This window comes from Eubalaena glacialis, chromosome 7, assembly GCF_028564815.1.
Source record: "Eubalaena glacialis isolate mEubGla1 chromosome 7, mEubGla1.1.hap2.+ XY, whole genome shotgun sequence".
NCBI classification, from domain to species: Eukaryota; Metazoa; Chordata; class Mammalia; order Artiodactyla; family Balaenidae; genus Eubalaena; species Eubalaena glacialis.
This window is the reverse complement of record NC_083722.1, coordinates 64800477-64827486: the sequence shown is the minus strand read 5'-3', so window position 1 is coordinate 64827486 and position 27010 is coordinate 64800477. Positions and strand designations below refer to the sequence as shown.

Here is a 27010-nt window from a genome sequence, read left to right as displayed (position 1 = left end):
ACCCACTTCAGACGTAGGAACATATACAGACTGAAAGTGAGGGGATGGAATAAGATATTCCATGTGAATGGAAATCAAAAGAAAGCTGGTGTAGCAATTCTCATATCAGACAAAACAGACTTTAAAATAAAGACTATTACAAGAGACAAAGAAGGACACTACATAATGATCAAGGGATCAATCCAAGAAGAAGAAATAACAATTGTAAACATTTATGCACCCAACACAGGAGCACCTCAATACATAAGGCAAATGCTAACAGCCATAAAAGGGGAAATCCACAGTAACACAATAATAGTAGGGGACTTTAACACCACACTTTCACCAATGGACAGATCAACCAAAATGAAAATAAATAAGGAAACACAAGCTTTAAATGACACATTAAACAAGATGGATTTAATTGATATTTATAGGACAGTCCATCTAAAAAGAACAGAATACACTTTCTTCTCAGGTGCTCATGGAACATTCTCCAGGATAGATCATATCTTGGGTCACAAATCAAGCCTTGGTAAATTTAAGAAAATTGAAATCGTATCAATTATCTTCTCCGACCACAATGCTATGAGACTAGACATCAATTACAGGAAAAAAACAGTAAAAAATACAAACACATGAGGCTAAAAAATTTGCTACTAAATAACCAAGAGATCAATGAATAAATCAAAGAGGAAACCAAAAAATGCCTAGAAACAAACGACAATGAAAACATGACGACCCAAAACCTATGGGATGTAGCAAAAGCAGTTCTAAGAGGGAAGTTTATAGCTATACAATCCTACCTCAAGAAACAAGAAAAATCTCAAATAAACAACCTAACCTTACATCAAAAGCAATTAGAGAAAGAAGAACAAAAAAACCCCAAAGTTAGCAGAAGGAAAGAAATCATAAAGATCAGATCAGAAATAAATGAAAAAGAAATGAAGGAAACGATAGCAAAGATCAATAAAACTAAAAGCTGGTTCTTTGAAAAGATAAACAAAATTGATAAACCATTAGCCAGACTCATCAAGAAAAAAAGGGAGAAGACTCAAATCAACAGAATTAGAAATGAAAAAGGAGAAGTAGCAACTGACACTGCAGAAATACAAAGGATCATGAGAGACTACTACAAGCAACTATATGCCAATAAAATGGACAACTTAGAAGAAATGGACAAATTCTTAGAAAAGCACAACCTTCTGAGACTGAACCAGGAAGAAATAGAAAATATAAACAGACCAATCACAAGCACTGAAATTGAAACTGTGATTAAAAATCTTCCAACAAACAAAAGCCCAGGAACAGATGGCTTCACAGGCGAATTCTATCAAACATTTAGAGAAGAGCTAACACTTATCCTTCTCAAACTCTTCCAAAATATAGCAGAGGGAGGAACACTCCCAAACTCATTCTACCATCACCCTGATACCAAAACCAGACAAAGATACTACAAAAAAAGAAAATTACCAATATCACTGATGAATATAGATGCAAAAATCCTCAACAAAATACTAGCAAACAGAATCCAACAGCACATTAAAAGGATCATACACCATGATCAAGTGGGGTTTATTCCAGGAATGCAAGGATTCTTCAGTATATGCAAATCAATCAATGTGATACACCATATTAACAAACTGAAGGATAAAAACCATATGATAATCTCAATAGATGCAGAAAAAAGCTTTCAACAAAACTCAACACCCATTTATGATAAAAACCCTCCAGAAAGAAGGCATAGAGGGAATTTACCTCAACATAATAAAGGCCATATATGACAAACCCACAGTGAACATCGTTCTCAATGGTGAAAAACTGAAACCATTTCCACTAAGATCAGGAACAAGACAAGGTTGCCCACTCTCACCACTATTATTCAACATAGTTTTGGAAGTTTTAGCCACAGCAGTCAGAGAAGAAAAAGAAATAAAAGGAACCCAAATCGTAAGAGAAGAAGTAAAACTGTCACTGTTTGCAGATGACATGATAGTGTACATAGAGAATCCTAAAGCTGCTGCCAGAAAACTACTAGAGCTAATCAATGAATTTAGTAAAGTAGCAGGATACAAAATTAATGCACCGAAATCTCTTGCATTCCTATACACTAATGATGAAAAATCTGAAAGGGAAATTAAGGAAACACTCCCATTTACCACTGCAACAAAAAGAATAAAATACCTAGGAATAAACCTACCTAAGGAGACAAAAGACCTGTATGCAGAAAACTGTAAGACAGTGATGAAAGAAATTAAAGATGATACAAACAGATGGAGGGATACACCATGTTCTTGGATTGGAAGAATCAACATTGTGAAAATAACTATACTACCCAAAGCAATCTACAGATTCAATACAATCCCTATCAAACTACCAATGGCATTTTTCACAGAACTAGAACAAAAAATTTCACAATTTGTATGGAAACACAAAAGACCCCAAATAGCTAAAGCAATCTTGAGAAAGAAAAACAGAGCTGGAGGAATCAGGCTTCCTGACTTCAGACTATACTACAAAGCTACAGTAATCAAGACAGTATGGTACTGGCACAAAAACAGAAATATAGATCAATGGAACAGGATAGAAAGCCCAGAGATAAACCCACGCACATATGGGCATCTTATCTTTGATAAAGGAGGCAAGAATACCCAATGCAGAAAAGACAGCCTCTTAAATAAGTGGTGCTGGGAAAACTGGACAGCTTCATGTAAAAGAATGAAATTATAATGCTCCTTAACACCATACACAAAAATAAACGCAAAATGGATTAAAGACCTAAATGTAAGGTCAGACACTATAAAACTCTTAGAGGAAAACATAGGCAGAACACTCTATGACATAAATCACAGCAAGATCCTTTCTGACCCATCTCCTAGGGAAATGGAAATAAAACAAAAATAAACAAATGGGACCTAATGAAACTTAAAAGCTTTTTCACAGCAAAGGAAACCATAAACAAGACGAAAAGACAATCCTCAGAATGGGAGAAAATATTTGCAAATGAAGCAAGTGACAAAGGATTAATCTCCAAAATATACAAGCAGCTCATGCAGCTCAATATCAAAAAAACAAACACCCCAATCCAAAACTGGGCAGAAGACCTAAATAGACATTTCTCCAAATAAGATATACAGATTGCCAATAAACACATGAAAGGATGCTCAACATCACTAATCATTAGAGAAATGCAAATCAAAACTACAATGAGGTATCATCTCACACCGGTCAGAATGGCCATCACCAAAAAATCTACAAACAACAAATGCTGGAGAGGGTGTGGAGAAAAGGGAACCCTCCTACACTGTTGGTGGGAATGTAGATTGATACAGCCACTATGGAGAACAGTATGGAGGTTCCTTAAAAAACTAAAAACAGAACTACCATATGACCCAGCAATCCCACTACTGGGCATATACCCTGAGAAAACCATAACTCAAAGAGCCATGTACCACAATGTTCATGGCAGCACTATTTACACTAGCCAGTACGTGGAAGCAACCTAAGTGTCCATCGACAGATGAATGGATAAAGAAGATGTGGCACATATATACAATGGCATATTACCCAGCCATAAAAAGAAACGAAATTGAGTTATTTGTAGTGAGGTGGATGGACCTAGAATCTGTCACACAGAGTGAAGTAAGTCAGAAAGAGAAAAACAAACACCGTATGCTAACACATATATATGGAATCTAAGAAAAAAAAACTCGTTCTGAAGAACCTAGGGCCAGGACAGGAATAAAGACGCAGACACAGAGAGTGAACTTAAGGACACGGGGAGGGGGAAAGGTTAAGCTAGGACGAAGTGAGAGAGTGGCATTGACATAAATATGCTACCAAATGTAAAATAGATAGCTAGTGGGAAGCAGCCACATAGCACAGGGAGATCAGCTCGGTGCTTTGTGACCACCTAGAGGGGTGGGATAGGGAGGGTGGGAGGGAGGGAGATGCAAGAGGGAAGAGATATGGGAACATATGTATATGTATAACTGATTCACTTTGTTATAGAGCAGCAACTAACACAACAATGTAAAGCAATTATACTCCAATAAAGATGTTAAACAAAAAAAAAAAATCCAGAATGTGGGACAAGATAGACCCTTCAGATCAGACCCTTCAGTAAGTCTGCCTCATGGAAGAGAGGAAGTAGAAGGGAACCATCCTAGATTAAAGAGTAACTGAAGAGGCATGACAAACAAATGCAACATGTGAAACTTGTCTCAGCTTGTACACTATTATCATCGGATACTTTATTCTCAGTATCTCCTCAAATGTAAATATCCATGAAAACCAAACCAAGAAAAACATTTGTATAAATTTTCCAAACCATGGAAGTTGACATTTCATTGTACTCTACTCACCTCCACTTAGCAGCTTCATGACTAGCCACAGCTCATCTTTTACCACAAAAGACGTGTAGTAAGACACAATATTAGGATGATGGCACTGACTCATGGCTTGAATTTCTTTCTACAAAGAAGAGAAAACATGGTAATTCATTATATGCAAGCCTAAAACAACACTAGAAGTTACTGAATCCAGATCTTGGAATTCCAAAGACTATGTCACAACCTTTCTGGGATTTTCATGCCTGACCTCTGCAAGAATGGTTAAACCAAAAAAACCGCTTGGTTTCCCTCAGTCCATTCTGACTCTTACTCCTTTCACTCGTTAAACTAGCGATCTCTGAAACCAGAAACATGCTCTATTTATCACACCCTGCCACAGCACCAGAGAGGCCTCCACTGGGACACATATTACTTCCAGGTGCCCTTAAAGAACCATCTTGGGAAATCAGGTTTTACAGTCACAGAGGATAATTATCAATACTAATAAACAAAGGGTGGTTTGTTTGTTTGTCTGTCTTTTTTCTCCAAAACATTGTTTCATCTCATTTTTGTGAAATGATTAACAGTTCCCACTTTAAAGAAGCCATAAACTAAATCCAAAGTAGACACCTGAGCCCAAAGTCTCAGCTTATACTATCTCATTCGAATTTAATGAATTTAAATTAGATTTGGTGTGATAAAATGCCTTATAAAAGCCCTGTGTGATCAGGGCCCTGCTTACCTCTCCATCATTCCTACTGCCTTCACTGACCCTACTCCCAACATACCCCAGTCCTATGATCCAGCCATAGTAACTTCAAGTGAGCCATGCTTCTTCTAACCACGGACGTTTAACCCTGTTGTTCCCTCTGCCTCAAATACACTTCCCTCATTTTCGCCTAGCTGAAAACACCAATTCTTCCTTCTGATCTCAGCCAAAATACCACTTCCTCCCAACTTCCCAGGTTGAGTTAGTTAGGTGTCCCTTCTCTTGGCTTCCAAGCTCTGTGCATATCTCCTTACATCACAGCACATATGTACTGGATAGTACATTGGATGCTTACTTGTCTGTCCTTCCCTGCTAGACTGACAACTCCAAGAAGGCAAGTACTTAAAAGCGGACTCCTACACATGGTGGGAATTATCATACTATACTGTAACTGCCTATTTATTTTTCTGCATCTCTCACAAAACTGTAGCTCAATGAGAGGTCAGACTCTGTATACTGGCACTTATTATGCCTGGCACACAGTATACCCTCAATAAATATTTGCTGAATGAATAAAATCCTATAGCACTTTATATAGCTTTTTACTTACTGATGTATTAATACTTGCCCTATGCCCTTGGTATTTATTCAGTAAGATCAATTGTGTAAAAGTTGCCCATAATCCCTGATTCATAAGAAGTGTTCAATAAACACTAGTTTTTCCATTCTTATTTTCTCTACTTGAATGTAAATTCTTTTACGGCAAGGACTTTGTCGTGTGCATTTTTGCTACCCACTAAGTTACTAGCACAGTCTTCCACACTAAAAGGTAAGTAAATATGAAGGATAAGGAAGAAGAACTAAAGTAAACACCTGCCTATTGACATAGTTATACAGGATTTGAAGAGATAAGATATGTACATATAAGAGGGAATACAAAGAACAGCATATACGTGCCAAATGAGCAGTAAAGATAGTAAATGTTACAAGAATCCAGAGGAAAGAACAGTTAAGACAGGCAAGAAGTCTTCACAGAGAAGGTGGGAACTACGTTTAGTTCTGCAGGATGTGGAATGTTAATAGCAGTACAAGGCGCAAAGCACATAAAATTACAAAAAAAAGGATGAAATAAGCAAGACAGATTTTAGGACACAGGAGTAAACCTGTCTAAGGTTAAGCAGTTCATGCTTTCAACAGAAATTTACCAAGTGCCTACTCTGTGCCAGGCACAGTCCTAGGTGCTTGACCACAATGGTGAACCCTCATGAAACGTACAGTCTGGTGAAGAAGTTAGACAAATACTAATTTATAACACAGATGAATAATGTCTGATAGGAGAAGTACTAAATACTACATGATTTCATTGGAGAGATGAATTACCAAAAATTAGGAATGACAATCAAGGAAAGCTTCCTATAAGAAGTTTTACTACACTGACACTGAAATAGGAAAGATAAATATGTTTTTAGGGGTTTTGATTGTTTAATTACCTGGGACCGTATCATAAATGACCTTGTAACCGTGTTCAATAATTAAGGCTTCATCCTAACAGCAATGGAAAGGCATCAAAGGTTTAACTATATTTATTTTTTCATAAAAATCACTCTGGCTGTAATGTAGAAAATAAAAGAGAGAAGGCAAGACTAAAGGGAAAGACTCTGTTCAAGGTTGTTGCTATGAGCTGGGTGAGATGATAATGGCCTGAAAAACGATAAACAGCTAATTTCTCAGTTTAGATAACTGTACTATGGTTATGTTACTCTTAGGAGATGTTGGGTGAACAGCATATGGGAACTTTCTATACTGCTTTAGCAGCTCTTCTGTAAGGTTAAGACTATCACAAAATAAAAAGTTTAAAAAAATACGTGGTAATATGAATGAAAAGAAAGGGAAGAGTCAAGAGATGATACTAAAGAGGTATAAACAATAGGACTTGGTGACTAACTGGACAGGAGAGGTGAAACAGATAGCAATCACATAGGGGAGTGACAATGCAAAGAGCTGGGGTCAAATGGTCCAAGGTCTTAAATGTTAAGCTAAAGGTTTTGAGCTTAATCCTGGAAAAAAAGGGTACTACAAAGGGTTTTCTAAAAGGAGACTATGGCGGGGGGGATAAATTGGGAATTTGAGATCAACAGATACACACTACTATATATAAAACGGATAAACAATAAAGACCTACTGTATAGCACAGGGATCTATATTCAATATCCTGTAATAACCCATAATAGAAAAGAATCTGAAAAAGTACACATATACATACATATATATATGTATGTATAACTCAATCACTTTGCTGTACATCTGAAACACTGTAAATCAACTAGAACTAAAAAAATAAATTAATAAAAACAAACAAAAAACAACCACAACAAAAAAAAGGAGGCTATCAGGAGAGCCATAAATTTTAAAGATAAAAAGCGTCTTAAATATTCCTTTTCTTCTCTTCTATTCCTCTTAATTCCCCTTGGAGTTATCCTTTTCCCTTTCCTTTCAAAAAGGAAAAAATATACATATTAACTGCTCTGCAAGAGTGGTATATTCATTCTGACTCAAATTTCCCAGCAGCTTCCTCAACACTCATAAGTGATTCCACCCCTACTCATGAAAATGCTTTCTTGAAAGTCCTTTATTGTCTGTTAATACCAGATCTTTTGTCTGGAATTTTCAGTTCTCCACCTGAAGCCATGTTTTAGTGATGACTGTTCATTCCTTCTTGAAACTCACTCATCTTGATTTCTACTATTTACTCCCTGGTTTTCTGATTACTCCAACGTAGGTGGTTTTCCTCCACTTCACACTATTCAGTCAGTCCCCAAGTAATGTTAATTTATTCATTCACTCATTCAGAGTGAACAGTCCCTGCCCTCATGGAGTGCTCATTCTAGTACTAACAATTTTTCCATCTATAAAATGTCTAGGGAATTTGTGTCTTCCTTTCCATTATCACTGTCACTGCCTGAATTTAGTCTCAATATCTTTGTGTTCTTCAACCTATGGGATGCAACTCATATGGATCATGAAATAAATTTAGTGGATCACATTAAAAAAAAAACAGACAAACAAAAATAGGATAGAAAATCAGAGTGCATTCCACATAATATAATTAAGAATTGTTTTATAAAAATGTTGTTTCAGTTAAATTAATATATAATATCATATATATTCATAATGTTAATATATAATATGCTATTCTTTGCTGATCTTAAACCCCTGCCCGGCAGGGTCTCCATCTCTGCCTCTTCAAAGTCTTCCCAGCCCAGGTGGCCCAGGACACAAACATCTCCACAAAGGCCTCCACTTTCATAACTGGGAGCTCCCTTCTTCCTCTTTATTTCAACACAGTACTTATACCTTTCCTAGGCATTTGTCACACTCTGCCTTGTACAGCAGGCAAGAGCCTTAACTCTTCAACTAGATTGTGAGCCTCTTGGCAGAAGAAAAGACATTTTAAGCCTCTTAAGGGTCCCCTCAGATGTTTGTTCAATGAATCTAGTCCTAGCATCTACCAGAGGAGAGAAAATTTTCAATATATTACATAGTTGCCTTTCTCAGAGAAAAGTCTGTGAGTAAAATCTCTGGAGAAAATAAATGTAGTAAGATTTGACAGCTGATTTTGTGATCACACTTAGCAAAGGCTGCCAGACAAGAAAACATTTTGACAAGAGAAAGGAGCAATATACTGCGTCCTCACTAATAACTGTCACACACACTACACACCTGTAATTGGTTTACATCAGTACTCTCTGGAGAACCCAGGGCATCCTTTCTGCATTATAATAAAGACAGTTTTGAAAATAAATTTTAAAATCACAACATCAAAAGTTTAGTATGTTGAGCTAATAGTTTTTTAAAGATAAATGAAAGGGCTTCATATCTTTTCGATACAGAGCCCTTGGCACTCAGATCTCAAGTCCTGACACCACCACAAAACACCACAAATAAATCAGGTATTCTTTATATTTCTGATATTTCTTCAGGGTTAGTGGAATCTTACCTGCATACCCACCAAGAAAGCCAATTATTTTTAACTTGCTTTAAATCACTTTCCCCCACCTTTACTTATTTGCTGAATATATAAATACTGCGTTTGCAATGTAAAGATTAATGAAATATGTGGCCAATTTTTACGGAGGTCTAACCAGTTTTTTTTTCCTCTTACTAAGCTATATCAAATTTGCAGTCCTCTAAAAGTAAGGCCCTAGTGTAATAACACAAATATTACTTTCAAGAATGTCAAATGATATTTGAGAAGAGATGTTCTTTCTACTTTTGAACTAAGATTATAATCATTTAGTTAGTATTACATGAAGTAGAAAATAATAGACTTGGGTCAGAAAAACCTGATTTTTAATCCAGACTCTGTTACTTATCATGATTTACTCCCCTCATCTATAAAGTGGACCTTCTACCTATCTCAGAGATGTTTATGAGGTTAAAGTACACTAGTGCCTAGTACTGAAAAGATGTTTGTTATTATCGTCATATGTGCTTAGTAGTCAAGTTATTTAAACTTTGAGCCTCAGTTTCTTTAGTCATAAAGTAATAAATAATAAGACTTTCATTCATCTTTACACTACCCTTACAGATTATGTAAAATAACTGGCAAATAATAGGAATTCATATTGGGCTTTTCAAATTCCAGTGTTAATATATGGGTTAAAAATATTGTTTTTCCAAATACCGTATGCTAACGCATATATATGGAATCTAAAAAAGCGGTACTAATGAACCTAGTGGCAGGGCAGGAATAAAGACACAGACATAGAGGATGGACTTGAGGACACGGGGGGAAGGGGAAGCTGGGATGAAGTGAGAGAGTAGCACTGACATATATACACTACCAAATGTAAAATGGATGGCTAGTGGGAAGCTGCTGCATAGCACAGGGAGATGAACTCGATGCTTTGTGACGACTTAGAGGGATGGGATAGGGAGGCTGGGAGGGATGCTCAAGAGGGAGGGGAGGGCTTCCCTGGTGGTGCAGTGGTTTAGAATCTGCCTACCAATGCAGGGGACACGGGTTCGAGCCCTGGTCTGGGAAGATCCCATATGCCGCGGAGCAACTAGGCCCGTGAGCCACAACTACTGAGCCTGCGCGTCTGGAGCCTGTGCTCTGCAACAAGAGAGGCCGCGACAGTGAGAGGCCCGCGCACCGCGATGAAGAGTGGCCCCCGCTTGCTGCAACTAGAGAAAGCCCTCGCACAGAAACTAAGACCTAACACAGCCAAAAATAAATAAATTAATTAATTAATTTTAAAAAAAATAAAGAAAGAATTTAAAAAAAAAAAAAAGAGGGAGGGGATATGGGGATGTATGTATACATACAGCTGATTCAATTTGTTGTACAGCAGAAACAAACACAACACTGTAAAGCAATTATACTCCAATAAAGATGTGAAAAAAAAATTTTTTTTTAATATTTTTTTTTTTAACAATAAGAATTAGTTTACAATTTAGACTTCTTTTATGATCACTGCAGTTCAAATGCCCAAATGGTGCTCTAAGGTATTGCTGGCATCTGTAAATCCAAGTTCGCCACATAGCGTTTCAATTAGCATCTCCTTCCAAGTGTGTGTTCTCTCACCAAAGACGGCTCTAGATCACTCCAGCAACCCAACTCTTCAGCTTCTGCTTATGCATTACCAACTCCTGAAGAAATACATTTGTCTCATCTGCTGAAAGTTCAATATATAATTCTATTATCTTTTTCTTTATTCCAATTATTCCCTAAATACTCACTACAGACTACACCAGAAATTAAACCCAATCTAGGACTGACAGATCATACCAGTTTGAGTTCCTGTCCTTTCTACTATCAGCTGTACATGATCTTAGAGAAATTACTTAACAATATAACAATATTAGTTCATATTTGTGTGGCAGTTTATGGTTTTCAAGTACTATATCATTCAATCTTCAAGAAAAACCTCATAAGGGACTTCCCTGGTGACGCAGTGGTTAAGAATCCGCCTGCCAATGCAGGGGACACGGGTTCGATCCCTGGTCTGGGAATATCCCACACGCCACAGAGCAACTAAGCCCGTGCGCCACAACTACTGAGCCTGCACTCTACAGCCCACGTGCCTAGAGCCCGTGCTCCGCAACAAGAGAAGCCACCGCCATGAGAAGCCCGCGCACTGCAACTAAGAGTAGCTCCCGCTCACCGCAACTAGAGAAAGCCTGCGCGCAGCAACGAAGACCCAACGCAGCCATAAATAAATAAATAAATAAATAAATAAATAAATAAATTTATTTATTTAAAAAAAAGAGAAAAACCTCATGAGGTACACAAAGCAGAAGCAGATATTATTTCCAATTTACGCCAAAGAAACTGAGGATTTAAAAAATTAAATGATTTGGAAAAACTATTTCATTTCCCTTGCTGAGTACTTACTATATACTTAAAACTACTCTAGGTGTCATGGAGCATAAAAGTACAAAACAATCCCTGTGTGGCTAGCTTTTAACGCCACAGAACATCTCATGCAGCTGTGAATCCTTGGGATACCCTTTCTTCTCCCTGACCCTGGCCCTTGGAGAAGCCAATGCTGCTGGGGGGTCATTCTACCTCTCATCCTGCAACAATGGTCAGAATGCAGGTTGGTACCATGTTCCTAGAAGGCTAAAGCCTTTTAAAGGATATTTCATTTGACCCAGAAATCACAATTGCATGATACTATTTTAAGGAAAGTGAGAAGTAAGCAAGCATTGTTTATAACAACAAAGAGGAAACAAAAATCATCCAATACTAGAGAACAGGTTAGATAAAGTATTCAACGGAACACTACATACATATTGAAAGCTACATTAATTCATATTCATAGACATAGAAAGAATTCTATGATAAATTTTTAATTGAAAAGAACAAGTATATGGTTACATTATTATGAAAATACAAAGATGTTTAAATGTGCGCATATAGCAAGTGTCAATCTTAGAATGAGAGGACTATAATTTTTTTCTACTTACCTGGATTTTATAAATTTTACAATAAGCATTACTTATTAATGAAGCAATCACAAACCTTTTTAAAAAATAAAAAACAAAAAACTTCAAGTTATTTCCCACTCTAACATGAATATACAAGAAATATGAGAAGTGCATACCAGGAGTTCATCCATGCTAGTTTGACATTTCTCAAGGTTTATCCGTTTGATCGCCACTTTCTCCTTTTTAGGGGCACAAGATGCTGCTTGGACCACAGCCGTTGCTCCACTCCCTAAAGATAAATATATAAATGAGTAAATATGTAGAGGGGAAGATAAAAACAAGACATTTTTAATTCCTACACAATTTAAACAAGAGAATAATTCTTAACTTATTCTTACACTCAACAACAAATGCAGAGAAACACTCTAAAAAGTAGGGTGTCAATAAAAGCAAAAGCCTTGACCATTTCACAGAATTGTCAATAAACACCAGCACACACACACACACACACACACACACAAATAAAAGTTGCTAGAGTTCCAGAAGTTCTAGAATATGATGGTGTAGGCTCGCATTTCCCTGCTCTTCTCCTCTAAATACAACTAAATACCTTAGAAATAATTCAACAATTATAAAGACAATCAGAAACAGACAATCTGAAAGGTGGAAAGAAGCAGATGGACTGGCTAGGACCCTCAGGATGTGAGGAAAAGCACTACTGTAAGCTCCCTGGGTTTTTCCTTTATCTCGCACATATCCATGAGTGGGCACTAGAACAGCCTGCTTCCTGGAACCAACAGGGATAGACAAACAGACAAATGAGAAAAATCCTTTCTAGCCAAAGGACTGTGAAAGGGGAAGCTCAGTAGCAGCCCAGAAGATAGATTTCCCAATCCCTATCCAAGACAATCCACCCAACCCACCACAGCATCAGCATCAGCAGGGTCTCCGCCCCACACCCAGACAGCAGCAGGCCAGATTCACCAAAGGGGCAACTAGGTCCCTGCCCCACACCTGGGGCAACATCCAGCCAATTTGCCCACAGCAGCAGCAGAGCGGGCGGAGGGCGGTGGGGGGGGGGGTCCGGGGAGGGGAACCAGACCCACACCCACCAGTCAGCCCAGGTAACACCTGTAGAGATTAAATAGCAGTCCTGCTGCCCAGAAGAATAAAGCAGAAGATAACAGCACTGCCAGACTCTGAAAACTCAATTATCATAAGAATTACATAACTCACAAAAGTAGGCCAGGACTTACACATTAAATCTAAGTAGAGTAACTGCCTACTAAAATAGAAATTTTAAATAGGATCAGGAGTCTCCTAACATCAATATCCTAAATGTCCATCACACAGTTTAAAAAAAGAAAATCACATCGTCACACCAAGAACCAGGAAAAACACACTTGAATGAGAAAAGACAATCACACTGATACAAACACCAAAATGAATTACTAGTTGGAATTATATGAAAAGAATTTTAAAGCAGCCATCATAAGTGCTTCAACAAACAGTTAAGAATTATCTTAAAACAAAATAAAAAAATAGAAAGCCTCAATAAGGAAACAGAAGTTACTAAAAAAAAAAAAGCACCAACTGGAAATTATACAACTAAAACATATAATTTCCAAAATATAAAACCTGCTGGAGAAGCTCAATAGAAAAATAGAGATAACAGGATAAATTCAGTGAACTTGAGAATAAGATCAACAATTTTACTCAATCTAAACAGCAGAGAGAAAACAGACTGAAAAAAAGAACAGAGCTTCAGGGAGAAGTGGAATAATAATAAAAGCTCTAAAATCTGTGTGGTAGGTAGAATAATACCCACCCCTCAAAGGTGACCACATCCTAATCTTTGAGACCTGTGAATGTTACCATAAATGGCAAAAAGACTTGGCACATGTTATTAAATTAAGGATGGAAAGATGATCCTGGATTATCTGGGTGGGCCCAATTTAATTACAAGGGTCTTTATAAAAGAGAGGAAGGAGGGTCAGAGTCAGAGAAGATGAGACAATGAAAGCAGAGGTCAGAGTAATGGAGCCATGAGCCAAGGGAGGAACCTTGAAAACATACTATGCGAAGTAAACCAATCACAAAAGACCACATATTGTATGACTGCATATATATGAAATGTCCATAGAACAGGCAAATCCATAGACACAGAAAACAGATGAGTAGTTACCAGGGACTGGGAGAAGAGGAGAATGGGAGGTTACTGCTTAATGGGTACAATTTCTTTCTGGGGTGAGGAAAATGCTCTGGAATTAGACAATGATGATGGTTGCAAAACACTGTGAATATACTGAAAAACCACTGAACTGTACACTTAAAAAATGGTTAGTTTTTAACACAACATTGTAAAGCAATTATACTCCAATAAAGATGTTAAAAAAAATGGTTAGCTTTATGTTATGTGACATATCTTGATCTTTTTAAAAAAGGGAATACTACATACTACAAACAACTTTAGCTCATAGTTCAACAACTTAGAAAAAAAGGAAGAAGCGGGAGCACTTTCCAACTTATTTCATGAAGCCAGTATTACCAACACCAAAACAAAACAAAGACATCACAAGAAAAAAAAAAAAAAAACAAAGTAACTACAGACCAATACCTCTCATGCACTTATCTGCAAAATCCTTAACAAAATGTTAGCCAATTGAATCCAGCAATAGATAATACACCACAACCAAGTAGTATGTATTCCAGGTATGCAAGGCTGGTACAATTAAAAAAAAAAAAAAAATCAATGTAATACACTGTATCAACAGGCTAAAGAAGAAAAATCATATGAGCATACCACTGACGCAAAAACACTTTATAAAAATTCAACACCATTCATGATAAAAAAGCTCTCAGCAAACTAGGAATAGAGGGGAACTTCTTCAACCTCATAAAGAACATCTACAAAAAAAATTTACAGCTAACATCATACTGGTGAAAGACTGCCTTCCCTCTAAGATTGGGAAAAAGGCAAAGATGTTCATTCTTATCACTTTTATTCAACATAGCACTGGAAGTCCTAGACAACACAATAAAGCAAGAAAAAGAAATAAAAGGCATCCAGGTTGGAAAAGAAGAAATAAAACTGTCCCTGTTTGTAGATGTCATGACCGTCTATATAAGAAAAGCTTCTAAAACTAATAAAAGAGTTTAGCAAGGTTGCAAGATAAAAGATCAACACACAAAAACCAACTGCATTTCTATATACTAACAACAATCAAGTGGAAACCAAAATCTTAAAACACAATATCATTTACAATTGCTCCCCCAAAATGAAACATTTAGGTATAAATCCAATAAAATATGAACAGGATCTATATGCTGAAAATTACAAAATACCAAACAAAGAAAACAAAAAAGACCTAAATAACTGGAGACTTACCATGTTCATGGATTCGAAAAATCAACACAGTAAAGATGTCAATACTCCCCAAATTGACTACATATAGGTTTAAGGCAATTCCTATCAAAATCCTGGCGAAGTATTCTGTACACATAGACAAGCTTACTCTAAAGTTTATATGAAAAGGGAAGGCCCTAGAATAATCAACACAATAGTAAAGAATATGAACAGGGCTTCCCTGGTGGTGCAGTGGTTAAGAATCCGCCTGCCAATGCAGGGAACATGGGTTCGAGCCCTGGTCCGGGAAGATCCCACACGGCACAGAGCAACTAAGCCTGTGTGCCACAACTACTGAGCCTGCGCTCTAGAGCCCTTGAGCCACAACTACTGAAGCCTGTGCGCCTAGAGCCCCTGCTCCACAACAAGACAAGCCACCACAATGAGAAGCCTGTGTGCCAGAAAGAAGACCCAATGCAGTCAAAAATAAAATAAATTAAATAAATTTAAAAAAAAAAGAACAAAGTTGAAGGATTCATACCATCCAATTTAAAGACTTATTATATAGTTACAGTAATCAAGACAGTGTGGTATAGGCAGAGGGACAGACATACACATACACACACACACACACACACACACAAAACAGAATAGAGAACCCAGAAATAGATTCACACAAATGTGCCACAGTGATTTTTGACAAAGGTACAAAAGCAGTTCAACAGAGATGGAATAACCTACCAGAATGGCTAAAATAATTTTTTTTAAGTGATAACACCAAATGCTGGTGAGGATATGGTAAAACTGGATCACTCATACAATGTAGGCAGAAATATAAAATATGGTATAGCCACTGTGGAAAACAGTTTGGCCATTTCTTTTAAAACTAAAAATGAACTTTACAACTCAGCATTTGTATGCCTGGGTATTTAACTGAGAGAAATTAAAATTAAAAATTAAAATTTTTCTGAGAGAAATTAAAAATTCATATACAAGTTTCTGTTCACACAGAAACTTGTATATGAATATTCACAGCAGCTTTATTCATAATAGCTAAAAACTGGAAACTACCCAAATATCCTTTAACAGGTGAATGGTTAAACATATGGTATGTCCACACAGACAAATATTACTCAGCAATAAAAATGAACAAACTATTGATATGCACAATTACTTGGATGAACCTCAAGGGCACTATGCTGAATGAAAAAAGCCAATCTCAGAAAGTTACATATTTTATGACTCCATTTATATAATATATAACACTCCTGAAATAACAAAAATAACAGCAACAGAGAACAGATTAGTGATTGTCAGGGATTAGGGATGTGAGTAGACAGGTTAGGAGGGCTATAAAGGGGTATCCTGAGGGACTTTGTGGTGGAATACAGTTCTGTGACTTGAATTTAGTTAGTGGTAGTTACACAAAGGTACACATGTAATAAAACTGCACAGAACCATACACACATGCACACAAATGAGTACAGTACACATATAGATAGTAAGCTCTAAGTTCTGTAGATTGCTTAAAAAAAAAAAAAAAAAGCCTAGGCTTCAATCCATCTATTACCCTTAATAAAATAATCTTCAAAGTCCATTTGCACAATATCACTCCTCAGATCACTAAACCACAGCCACTACTTGATACTGTACTTCTTTCTTTCTTTTTTTTTAAATTTCATTTATTTATTTATTTTTGGCTGCATTGGGTCTTCGTTGCTGCGCGCGGGCTTTCTCTAGTTGCGGCGAGCGGATGCTGCTCTTCGTTGCAGTGCGTGGTCTTATTGCGGTGGCTTCTCTTGTTGTGGAGCACGGGCTCTAGGCACGCGGGCTTTAGTAGTTGTGGCTCACAGGCTCAGCAGTTGTGGCTTGTGGGCTCTAGAGCACAGGCTCAGTAGTTGTGGTGCACGGGCCTAGTTGCTCTGCAGCATGTGGGATCCTCCCGGACCAGGGCTCGAACCCGTGTCCCCTGCATTGGCAGGCGGATTCCTAACCACTGCACCACCAGGGAAGTCCCAATACTGTACTTCTTGATAACTCAACGCTTTAACTTATTTTCCATACCCCGGATGCAATTTAGTTTATCCCCATCTCCATTCCTCTGTGCAAACCATTCACCTTGCTTTCTACATATTAATCCATACTTCCCCCTCCTTTTAAAGCCCAAGTCAAAACTCACTTAACTTCAGGAAGCTCCATGGAAAACACACTTAGATTCAAACATACTCCGCCACCATTAGCAGGGTAAGTCTTGGTTCCCTGATTATGTGCTTGGAAATAGCAATGCTCAATAAATGTCATTATTGTTCATTTATTTACCTATTATCTTCCTATTAGACATTTAAACTGTTAAAAGACATAGCTGTGTCTCCTCAAGTATTTGGCATAGGGTAGGTCTATTACACTTCTAAAGTACTTGAATCTTTATCAAAACACATGAGGATAAATTATCCTCACCAACTCCCCATCTCTAACCATACCACTTAAATTGTAGTTTTTTTCAATGTTTTAATCACGGGTTCTCCTGTACATACAGCCTTGGATAGAGATGAAGTGTAAACAGTAAAAAAGAAAAAATGTGCAATCATTAAATTCTTTCTTCCTTCCTCTCCATTCTCTCATTTTCTTCCCAAATAAAAAGTAATTTCAGGGACTTCCCTGGTGGCACAGTGGTTAAGAATCCACCTGCCAATGCAGGGGACATGGGTTCGATCCCTGGTTCGGAAGACCCCACATGCCGCGGAGCAACTAAGCCCGTGCACCACAACTACTGAGCCTGCGCTCTAGAGCCCACGAGCCACAACTACTGAGCCCAAGTGCCACAGCTACTGAGCCTGAGTGCCACAACTACTGAAGCGCAAGCGCCTAGAGCCCATGCTCTGCAACAAGAGAAGCCACCGCAATGAGAAGCCAGCACACTGCAACGAAGAGTAGCCCTCACTCGCCGCAACTAGAGAAAGCCCGTGTGCAGCAACGAAGACCCAATGCAGCCAGAAATAAATAAATAAATACATTATTTTTTTAAAAAGTAATTTCACAAAAATGTTTACAAAAGAGGGCATGGGGGAAGAAAAATATTGAAAGCATGTTGCATTTTACATGAAGCATTCTACTCAAAATTGCTTTTTCTTAATATAATTACTGTGCAATACATATTTTTTAAAATAAATTTATTTATTCATTTATTTATTTTTGGCTGCATTAGGTCTTCATTGCTGTGTGCGGGCTTTCTCTAGTTGCGGCAAGCGGGGGCTACTCTTTATCATGGTGCACGGGCTTCTCATTGCGGCAGCCTCTCCCGTTGCGGAACACGGGCTCCATGCACACGGGCTTCAGGAGCTGTGGCTCGAAGGCTCTAGAGCGCAGGCTCAGCAGCCGTGGCACACGGGCCCAGTTGCTCCGCAGCATGTGGGATCCTCCCGGACCAGGGCTCGAACCCGTGTTTAGTGCATTGGCAGGCGGATTCCCAACCACTGTGCCACCAGGGAAGCCCCACAATACATATTTTTTCTTTCTCTTCTTTAAACCAGGTTCCTTCATGAGGAATTTTTCAAACCACAAGTCAACTTACTGGGTTTCAACCATCATTTTTCTTAAAGAAAACAGAATCAAATTAGAAACCATCAGTGTGTATTGCACATAGTAAAAGTAAACATTATCTATCAACTATACTTCAATAAAAAATAAATATAAAAAAATTAAAAAGTAAATATTATCTTGTAAAACTTTTACTTCAGTGTAAATACACACGAAAATATGTAAAAGGTAACTGTTAGGAATGGTTTAGTCAAAGTGTGAAAGCTACTGTTCTAATGCCAGCAAATAAGCATTGGCTTAATATGAAGAATAATATAATGGAAAATGTAAAACAATTTCCAATAAAGCATCCTAATTCAGAAGTTCACTATTTTACATGTTTTGCATCCTCCATGCACCATCCCCCAGGTCCCCTCTTCCACTCTTCTGTCCTCTCCTAGCTGGTTCTTTAACTGCTGTGTTAGTGTACATTACACACCAGAATGGATTAAAGTGCAAAACCATGACTGAGCTTTCTCCTGAAATCCTTCAAACTGGGTAATGTTATCTCTTGAGACAGAAAAGGAGCTGCCCAAGGCATGAGGGGGACTAAAAAAAATTTCACAGTCTCTCTCCACTTTACTAGATCCTGAAATTTAAAAGAGTAAGCAAAAATATGGATTTTATTCCTACCTGTGAGGAAAAAATAAATCAAATGAACCAAATCAACTGAAGATATTTTCCCCCAAAATTCTGACCAACCGTCACTATTACAGATACATATTCTAAAGATTTTAAGTATTTTTTAGTAAGGCTTTAACACCGACTAAAGAGCTAGTCCAGACTTCATTCTGAAAGATGACTAAGGCACTGTCACCTGAACCATGGAAAATACAGGACTTTACAATTTCGTAAACCTTCTTCTAAATAAGCCCTCTTGTCAGAGTCATACTGAAAATTAAAGCTCCTTTACAGAAACAGCTGTAAGAACAGTCATTATCATAAAAATCACGCTCTCTCTCCATACAAAGATGAAAATAAAGACACTGCCATATGCTCTGAGTAATTATTCAAGCAGCCTGATGGTTTTGCAATGAATCATCTCTCTCTCTTGTTCACTCTGGTGATCTCTATCTCAACGGATATTAACCCCATCCTTCTGGATGCTCCTGCCAAATATCTTGGATACTTCTCACGTCCAATCCAATGGCATATCTCTAACTTCAAAATATGCTACACCAGCATCTGACTGCTTCTCACCACCTCCACTACTACCTCTCTCTCCTGGATAACCTCTCCTACCCTCATACCCTTACAAAACTATTCTCCACATAGCAGCCCAGGTTATCCTTTTACAACATAAAATCTTACGCAAAGCAAAAGCCAAGTACCACAATGACTTACCACGCTTCATACCATCTGATGGCCAGGACCATCCATCCCTACCTACCACCTTACTCTCCTGATCTCTGCAACTGGTCTGCCTCTTCAACCTCCGAATCACTCTGCTCCAGCCACCCTTACCTCATTACTCCTTAATCACATCAGTGTGCTCCTTCTTCAGGACCTTTGCTCCTGATGTTCCCTCTGCTTAGACCAAACTACCTACAGATGACCACAATGTTCACTTCTCCACCTCCTTCAGGTCTTTCCTCAAATGTCACCTTCTCAGTGAGGCTTTCCTTGACCTCTTTAAAACTCACCTCTATCCCTAGCAGTTCACAACTCCTTTCCCTACTTTATATTTGTCCTTCATCACCACCACAAGGGATTTCTGTCTGTCTGCTTTGCTGCTGTATCTCTAGCATCCAAATAGTGCCTGACACACAAGAGGAGGTCAGTAAATATTTGTTGAATAGATTAATGAATCAAGTAGTGGCATATATTTTCAAGAAAAAAAAATTTTGCTCATTTGGGGCAGAACAAACACAAAAATAGCCCAGTCTTCACGGGCATTACCTCATTATTACTATCATGAGCGTTACCATTTATTGAGCACTTACTCTGTGCGCCAAGTACTATGCTGAGCACTCTCTTTACTTGCACTTCTTTTTTTTCATCTAATTCTCACAATAGTCCCATGAGTTAGGTATTATTGATCTTACAAAGCAATGCAAGCAAAGGTAAGACTTAGGTCATAAATTAGTAAGATGCAGAGTAGGGCCTAGAAACCAGAACTACATGACATTTCAACACCATACTCTTAATTGGTAGGCAACTGACTCTTTAAAGCTAACATTAACTGATTACTATGTGTCAGCTTAAATTATTTACTTGCAGTGTCTTATTTAACTATTTTAATTAAAATTAAAAAACCCGAGGCCAACATTTTTAGTTGCCTAGCCAACGTACAATTTTCCCTTCTTTAATAAGAGAACTTTTACCTATTTTGCTTTAAGTAATAACATGCTTGGATAAAAAGCTTCATTTCATTTGCAAATGGCCAAATGACACAGTTCTGTCCAATAAAATAGAAATGTATCACTGAGTAAGGCTTCCAGGAAAGAAAGCCCTTTGAAAGGGAGCCAACTGAGTTGTCATGTGACTTTGTCTTTTAACCATATTCTTCTGGCCTGGAACACAAGCACAAGTCTAGGGGTGGAACAACTATCTTGCAACTATGAGAACGCAAGTCACGTGCTAAATGGAGTGGAGTGAAAAACTAGGAACCTGGGTGCCTAATGGCACCTAGGCTGCCACTCCAGTTTCCGTGTCATATAAAGGGAGCAAAAAAGTATTTTATTAAGCCACTATTATTTGTTTTCCATTACATGCAGCCAAATGCAATCTCTATTTGATACAACCCTATGAGGTTGTTGGCCCAATGCTGGCCTTATTGAAAATGTTATCAAAGCTAAGTCTTCCCATCAGGGGGAGAAAATACACTAACCATTAAGCATCACTCTATCAGTAGAACATAACGGCTTTCACATTTATGGAGGAGCTAGAGGTGGGATCCTGGAATCTGTATTTGGAAACCAATACTTTAGACATCAAATGTGTAGCTAGTGAACAACTAATGAAAATTTAAAAGGGGAGGGAAAGTAGAGAATAAAGCTAGTAGGCTGCCTTCACCACAGTATCAAAGGTAGGTGAATCACACCTTATGAAAAACGGATCTTAAAGAACAATTTTCTAAACCTAGGCTGAGGTAAACAGTAAATATTTATTGAGACTTTTAAAAATGCATGATAACACAGGACTTCCCTGGTGGCACTGTGGTTAAGAATCCACCTGCCAATGCAGGGGACATGGGTTCGATCCCTGGTCCAGGAAGATCCCACATGCCGCAGAGCAACTAAGCCCATGCGCCACAACTACTGAGCCTGCGCTCTAGAGCCTGCGAGCCACAACTACTGGGCCCGTGCACCTACAGCCCGTGCTCCGCAACAAGAGAAGCCACTGCAATGAGAAGCCCACGCACTGCAAAGAAGAGTAGCCCCCGCTTGCCACAACTAGAGAAAACCCGCATGCAGCAATGAAGACCCAACGCAGCCAAAAAATAAATAAAACTTAAAACAAAAAACAAAACAAACAAACAAAAACCAAAATGCATGATAACAAAAGCCACATGGCACAGCCCTTGACAGACTGGTTTCCCACTATGCCACTATATTGTATCGTGGACAATACAACAGGTGGCAGGGCCTTACACAGCTATACTACCATGTCCAGCATAAATCCTTAAATCCATCTAAACCTGAATAAGATCTGGAAGTAAGAAAAAAAAAAAAAGATGCAGTGATGTTCCAACAAACATTACAACAGATTCAAAATATTACAAGATTACAAGTGTTACAAGATTTCAAATCATGTAGTATTTTCACATTTTATGGCAGTACCAAAAATTAGGCAACAGAAAAAGAAGAAAAGAAAGAAATAACAAAGAGATTGTATGGAGTAATGAATACGAGCTAAAAGCTTCCTACAAACAATTACACTTAATCTGCACAACAGCCCCAAGGACATAGGTACCATTATTCCCATTTTACAGACAAAAAACTGACACTAAAACTAGTTATATAAATTGGCCCAGATCAGATAGGTAGTAAGAGCTAATGCCAGGATTTGAATCCAGGTCAGCCTAACCCCAAAGCCCATACTATTACAGTTGCTTCAACACACGTCAAATACAGTACAACACCTGGTCAGATATGCTAATGCAATAGTAGGGGTTAGGAAGGAGCTCAAAAACACTGAAAAGATAAATGATTAATAGTGAGACCAATACTACACCTTTTACAAGTAATCATACTTAAAGTTCAAAGCTTTGCCAAAGCATGCTTAAGATGATACAATTCTTTAAAAGGAAGTCCTTTGAATTCCCAACTTGTATGCTTTTATTATGTTCTAGGAACGGAATTTTCTTTTCTCTATAGGATTTTGCCAGAAAAAGAGAGAATAAAACCATGCGAGAAACTAACCCCAAATATAGTCCTAAGTAGCACACGTGAAAAAAAAATATAGTTCAAATAACTGTATGTGCTTTGACGAGAAAGGAGACAGCATTATACCATTTCCTTAAAATACAATCCTTTGGAAAGAGAAAATTCAAAAAGATTCCCCCAAGCCTTTTTTGCCCAGACTTCAATCATTTGTTTCCTGAAAAAAAATGAGTATAATCTGAAGAAATTACAAAGATTCATTTTGAAAACTACTTACAGCTTATTACAAAATACTGTATTCGAAACATTTTGGCATGGAAGCAAAGTTAGAATAAGCATGCACTGCTTTATTGAGCCTTGCTACTTGTACTAGGCTGTAGTTCAAGGAAAAACTTTTTTTCCTCCCTCTTGGGAAGACGGGGTGAGAGAGAGTGTGTAAGGAGTGGAGTGGAAGTACATTAGGAACTTTCAGGAACTTCTTAATGAGAGAGAGAACATTAAAAAAAATGACAAAATAGGATACACAAAAGAGAATAAATCTAACTATATCTAAAAGGGTTATCTACAAAATATCTGCTCCAATCAGTTTTTTTTCATTGTAAGGATATTTCCTTTAAAAGGTGAGATTATGACCACCATCTTCCAGTTACTTCCAAAAACCAATCAAATGCAGATGCAGAAATAAGGATCCTGGATTAGGCAACAGTTGGACGCCAGTACTGGCTCTGTCCATAACTAGCTCTGACTTTAGACCGGTCACTTTACCTTCCTATGTCTCATTGTCTTCATCTGTAAAACAAGATGGTTCACCTTACCTCACACCTTACAGAAAACTTAACTCAAAATATATCAGAGGACTAAATTTAAGAGCTAAACTATAACAGAAGAAAACACAGGAAAAAAATCTTTGTGATGTTGGGTTACTAAAGATTTCTCAGGACTTCCCTGGTGGTCCAGTGGTTAAGACTCCGCGCTTCCACTACAAGGGATGCGGGTTAGATCCCTGGTCGGGGAACTAAGATCCCGCAAGCCGTGGCACGCCCCCCCCCCGCCCCCCAAAAAAAGACTGAGAGTAAATATTTGAAATCATATATCAGGTGAAGGACTCATATCCAGAATGAATACACACCCTCACACACACCTCTATAACTCAGTGAGAAGAAAACAACCCAACGGGCAACCCAAATGGGAAAAAGATTTGAATAGACATTTTACCAAAGAATAGATATGAAAAGCTAATAAATAAGCACATGAAAAGATACGCTCCATTATTAGTTATTACAGAAATGCAAAACAAAACCATGATCAAATACCACTTCACATCCATTAGGATGGCTATAATCAAAAAGACAGACAACAAATGCTGGCAAAAATGTAAAGAGATAGGGACCCTCATATATGGCTGACGGGAATGTAAAATGGTACAGTCACTTTGAAAAAGTTTGTCCATTTCTTAAAAAGTTAAACATAAATCTACCATATGACCCAGCAATTCCACTCAAGAAAAATGAAACATGGTCACATGAAGATTTGATGTAAATGCTCATAGCAACATTATTCCAAATAGGCAAAAAGCAGAAGAAACCCAATGTCCATCAAGTGGTGTCCAATAAAAAGGAATAATATACTAATACAGGCTACAGCATGGATGAACCTCAAAAAACATTACACAAAGTAAAAGAAACCAAACACCAAAGATCACATATTATATGATCATATTTATATGAAATGTCCAGAAAAGACAAATCCATAGAGACAGAAAGTAGATCTGTGGTTGCCTTCGGCAGGGGGTGGGAACAGGGAGTGACTGCAAATGTACATGAGGCATCTTTCTGGAATGATGGAAATGTTCTAAAATTGGATTGTGGTGATGACTGAACAACTCTGTAAATTTACTAAAAAACTATAGTACTGTACACTTAAAACAGGTGGATTGTTTGGTATATAAATTGCTTTTAAAAATGAAAAAATATTATGCTACGTGAATGAAGCCAAACAAAAAAGACTGCATATTACACGATCCCATTTATATGAAATGTCCGGAAAAGGCAAATCTATGGAGACAGAAAGTAGATTTGCAGTTGCCTGAAACTGGGGGTAGGAACAGGGATTAACTGTAAACAGGCACAAGGGATCTCACTGGGGTGATGAACATATTCTAAAACTGTATTATGCTGATTGGTGCACAACACAATAAATTTACCAAAAATCATTTAATTTTATATTTAAAAATAGGTGAATTTTATACTAAAAAATGGGTGAAATTATACCTCAGAGTAAAATTGTTTTTAAAAATAAGGTGGTCAAATCACATTGGAGTTAACTTTCTATCCACGGACCACTTTGAGAGTAAGATGAAGACTAACCCTATCCCAGAGGCCTGAGCCTCCCTTTTGCTCACTCACAGACACCTTACTGGTCTGAGGACACCAAATTAACAAATTTCTAAAGCTCTAGAGCCTTGTGCCATCTTAATAGCAAGGGCATTAGGAACAACTACAACCCTCCTCTTCACCCTAGAAAGATGTACAACTTACCAGAAAGAAAATCAAAATTCCTTTTCTAAAATGACAAGGACCCCCTTTCCTTACTTTTTAGACATCATTTTGGAATCTCCCACTTAATCCCTTTTTTCAATATGAAACTCTGATTGAGGGACTCAGAAGCAATCAATCAAGACAGAGACCTAGCTAGCCGTCTTTAGAACCAACCAGTACACCTCAAAGACCCAGCATGTAGTAAAGACCAGATCCATGAAGTGGCTTAAGGAAAAAGATGTTATGTGTTTCAGATAAAACTTAGCCCAGATTTGTTTTGAAACAGGAAGTAAAGTGAAAAAAAGAAATGTGACAAAGTTTCTCTAAACACCTACACGGTGCAATAAACACTACCCCCCCACCCCACCCAAGATAGCTAAGGAGTTTTCAGCCACTCTTTGTTATAAAACTAATTTAAGACTGGATGCTGATCTAGCAAAGCAGACAATCTCCTTCCTCCAACACACAAGGGTCTGCTCGTGTCTGTTGGATTGAGCTTCTGTTTAGCTAAACCCACCCCCTTTTGATTTCTAAAATCACTAGATTATTGTTGTCTAACAAATACTCCCCTCATCCCCAGTCCCCACCCTCCCCCAATCACTGTGCCTCTGTGAGAATTACAATCCATGTTTGTGCAAGTTTTGGTCTCTGCCAACTGGTATTCCCAGACCCCCTTCAAATCCATTCCACGCACAATAGCCAGGTCCATCGGATTGTATCATGTCTCTGCTTGAAGCCCTCCCATAACACGTAAAATAAAATTCCAAAATCCTTACCTTGGCTGAGAAGATCCCTAAAATCTGGCTTCTCCCTTACCTTTCTAACCTTACCAGTCTTCTTTCAGGTCCTAAAACACACCAAGCTCTTTCCCTCCTCAGGAGCCTTTGCATTTCCTCATCCCTCAGTAGGGAAAAAATTTCCCTAGGCTCGTAGGACTCTCTCATCCTTCAGTGCTCAACTTACATGTAAATGCCTCAGAAAAAGCATCTTCCTTGAAATCGCCCCAACTAGGTCTCCACGTTATCCTCTATCAGAACATCTTGTTTATTTCCTTCCTAGCACTTGCCAAAACCTATAATTCTTTTTATTTACCTACTTATTTACTGTCTACCTCCCTGACTAGAAAGTCAATTCCAAGCAGTCGTAAGTTGTGTCTACGTCGCTCACTGCGGTACCTGCAGCTTCATCTGGAGAGAATCCCCAGCTCCACCCCAGCAACGCCTGGCACTTCGTGTGCGTTCTCGCACGGATGCGGGAGTGAACAAAAGCACCCT

The 27010-nt window shown here is 38.1% G+C and overlaps 1 protein-coding gene across 2 annotated transcripts in view; it reads right to left on the bottom strand.

The window, feature by feature from the left end:
* The window catches only part of OXSR1 (oxidative stress responsive kinase 1), a 100525-nt gene that overhangs the window by 73002 nt on the left and 513 nt on the right, over positions 1–27010 (bottom strand). For both annotated transcript variants that reach the window (XM_061196515.1, XM_061196516.1), the window contains exons 2-3: positions 12129–12241; positions 4344–4452 (exon numbers count right to left, since the gene is read on the bottom strand). In XM_061196515.1, the coding sequence (XP_061052498.1) occupies positions 4344–4452; positions 12129–12241 (222 nt within the window). The remainder of the gene's footprint in view (positions 1–4343; positions 4453–12128; positions 12242–27010) is intronic.